At 36.7% G+C, this 3,174-nt stretch overlaps 1 protein-coding gene across 1 annotated transcript in view; it reads left to right on the top strand.

Annotated features, from left to right (window-relative positions):
* The window catches only part of SPTSSB (serine palmitoyltransferase small subunit B), a 29,484-nt gene extending 26,549 nt beyond the window's left edge, over nt 1-2,935 (top strand). The window contains exon 3 of the mRNA XM_007454141.1: nt 1,358-2,935. Coding sequence (XP_007454203.1) covers nt 1,390-1,620 — 231 coding nt within the window. The 5' untranslated portion in view covers nt 1,358-1,389 and the 3' untranslated portion in view covers nt 1,621-2,935. The remainder of the gene's footprint in view (nt 1-1,357) is intronic.
* Nucleotides 2,936-3,174: the final 239 nt, after the last annotated feature.

Raw genomic sequence — 3,174 nt, 5'->3', positions numbered from 1 at the left:
GTACTGCAAAAAAAAAAAAAAAAAAAAATTGGTATATCAAAAAAAAGAAAGAAATGATAGAGGCCCTTCCTTCTAGAAGGTTTTCCACATAGTTTTAACTGTGATCCTATCTGAGGGCCAACAAAACATTTTTATATGGTTTTCATAAGTTCTCTACCCAAAAACCAAATGAAGGTACACTTTGGGCTTCACCTTTGTTTCAGAGGTCCCAAGACCATCCATATGTCCAGTGCCTCACTAGAAAGACTCATAGGACTCAACATATATTCGCACTCACAGCTAAGGTTTATTATAGCAAAAAGATATACAACAGGATCAGTCAGGAAGACAGACACGGTTGGAGTCTGAAGAAATCCATTTATAGGCTTCAGGTGTTCTCTTCCTCCCATGAGTGGACACACCAAGTGTGCTTCTTTCTTTACCAGCAAAAAGTGCAGTGATACATGTCAATGTTTCTGCTCAGGGAAGCCCATTAGAGACTCAGCACCAAGGTTTTTATTGGGGCTGTTCACATGGACACTCTGCCTGGCAATTACAGAAATTCCAGACTCCCAGAATAAAGCAGGTATTCACCATAAATTACAGTGTTTGCACAGTCTAGGCATAGTGAATCATCCTTATCCATTAGGGAACAGAAAGAACATTCCAAAAGCCAAGTTCCCAGATGCCAGCCAAGGACCCTTCTAAAAATAGCAGCCTCAGGTTTGCTATATTAACTCTTTTCTGCACACTATTCTTTTTTTTTTTTTTTTTTTTTCCCGGTACGCGGGCCTCTCACTGCTGTGGCCTCTCCCGTTGCGGAGCACAGGCTACGCACGCACAGGCTCCGGACGCTCCGGGCTCACGGGCCCAGCCGCTCCGCGGCATGTGGGATCTTCCCGGACCGGGGCACGAATCCATGTCCCCTGCATCGGCAGGCGGACTCTCAACCACTGCACCACCAGGGAAGCCCTACACACTATTCTTTAATCTTCTACCAGAATATATGCTGTAGGAAATAGAAAACTCAAGTTTATCTCTCTAAATGTACCGGGCTAAAGAAAATGTGGTTAGCCTCAACTGTAGATATTATTATCACTAGAGTTATTACTAGCAATTATTTTTAGATAAATGTCACTGTTAATAATATTATTGCTATTCATTCTAGTAGTAATTATTAGTAGTAATGGCAATATTAATTCCTATGATTAATATGTTGTTATTATTTCCATATAATATTCCTATTAGTAATTCACTCAGTGATCATTAACATTCTTTGAAATTTTTTGACATGCTGAGATCATGAAATTATCAGGAGATTCTGAGTTTAGTGCCTTTTTTTTTTTCTTTTCTTCTAATCTGTTACCTTTTTTAACAGGACAGACTTTCTGCAGCTTGAAAGAACCAGCCATGGATTTCAAACGTGTGAAGGACTATTTCTCCTGGCTCTACTATCAATACCAAATCATTAGCTGCTGTGCTGTCTTGGAGCCCTGGGAGCGATCCATGTTCAATACCATCTTACTAACCATTTTTGCTATGGTGGTATACACCGCCTATGTTTTTATCCCAATCCACATTCGCCTGGCTTGGGAATTTTTCTCCAAAATGTGTGGCTATCACAGTACAATTTCTAATTGATCTTGTTTGTATCCTGTGAACTGGCATTACATATGTGTACGTTGCTTACAATGTATTAACTTAGGTGAATACTGTAGCTTCTTTCACTGTCTCACCTGAAAAGCTCTCTCCTCTCTATACACTCTCATATCCTGCCTGAAATTTGAGATAGATGTCTCTTTAGGTTCTTTTGTACGTGCTACATTGTGCATCAGACCATAGATAACACAATGACCTTACCTCACATACCATATTCTCTCAGCTTAAATCTATGACTTTAGATTTTGTTTTTAATTGGGAAATTTCATAGAAACTTTTTCTGGGAAGTAGGCTCATAGGAGACCTATCAGAATCATATTTAAAATGCTCTCTTGATACCTATTCTATAGTGAAGGATAAGGATATATTTTTTAAAAAATTGTTCATACACTACTGTCAAAAGTATCCTATCCTTGTTTACAATATACAAAAAGATCTGAAAAAATTATATAGACCCCCTAAAGTCTTATTTTCTAGTAACCTGCTAATACCTAAAATTCTTTTACTTCAAGCACAAAAGAATAGGTTGAAGGTAATTATCTCCTTTCAGACATGGTTCATGAATTGTTTCAAATGTCTCTATAAAGTCTGGCTTTATAACAGTTTAAAATCAACAATGTTGATTTTAGATGACCCAGTAAGTATTATAATACAAAATCATTTTAAGTGTAAGAAAAAATATACAATCAAAGTAAATTCAGATACTGTGACTTGAGATGCTGCCTTGCCTTGCATGATGCTGGGGGAAAAGAGACAAGAAATTGCATCCTTTCTGTGCTTTCACTCAGTGGAGGGGTGGGGTGGGGGGAATCATATATTGGGCTACAGGAAGAAAAGCTAATAAATAGGCTGGAAGTAATATTCTACCAGCAGGAACTTGACAGCTCCAGTTAAATGTTTTGATACAGTGGCTCCTTTGCAGAGCAAAACCAAGATTTATTAAATTTCCTTCAAAGTGTTTATCTTAAAAACAAATACAAGTTTTTAATTATACTGCTGAATCAAATGTGAATGCCAAAGGCAAAACCTTGCAGTTTTTCTTTCCTCTCAATAAATCTTAATGTTAGTAATTCTGGAGGGTAAAAATGTAAATAGTTTTTGGACAATATTTGCACCCTTGTTTGTGTTATGAAAAAAAAATTTTCCAAGGAGAGCTAAAGAGAAAAATGTTTGGCATGCCAAATTAGCTTGCATGTTTGTTAAAAAAACAAAAACACGTGTTTTGAAGATAAACCAGATCTGAACATGTATGTGTGGATTTTTTCAAAATAAATTAGGTTTAATTTTATAAATAAAATATATACCTTCAGATTTGCTTTTTTCTCCTATTGCACTAAATATCTAGGTGCTTACATCCATATTTCTCTGCAAACATCATCTCTTAGTGATCCAAGGTGGTAACTGATCTTAAGATGGTAGGGTAAAACTATTGATATATTTATCAAGAGTCTTCTCCATGGTGGACATGTTTTACATGTTGAAGTAGGTTTTAAGGTCTCCCAGTTACAGGTAAGGGACCTAGAACTTGGAAAAAGT

The sequence above is a fragment of the Lipotes vexillifer genome, unplaced genomic scaffold (assembly GCF_000442215.2).
Source record: "Lipotes vexillifer unplaced genomic scaffold, Lipotes_vexillifer_v1.1 scaffold641, whole genome shotgun sequence".
NCBI lineage: Eukaryota > Metazoa > Chordata > Mammalia > Artiodactyla > Lipotidae > Lipotes > Lipotes vexillifer.
This window is presented reverse-complemented; position numbering and strand designations above follow the sequence as displayed.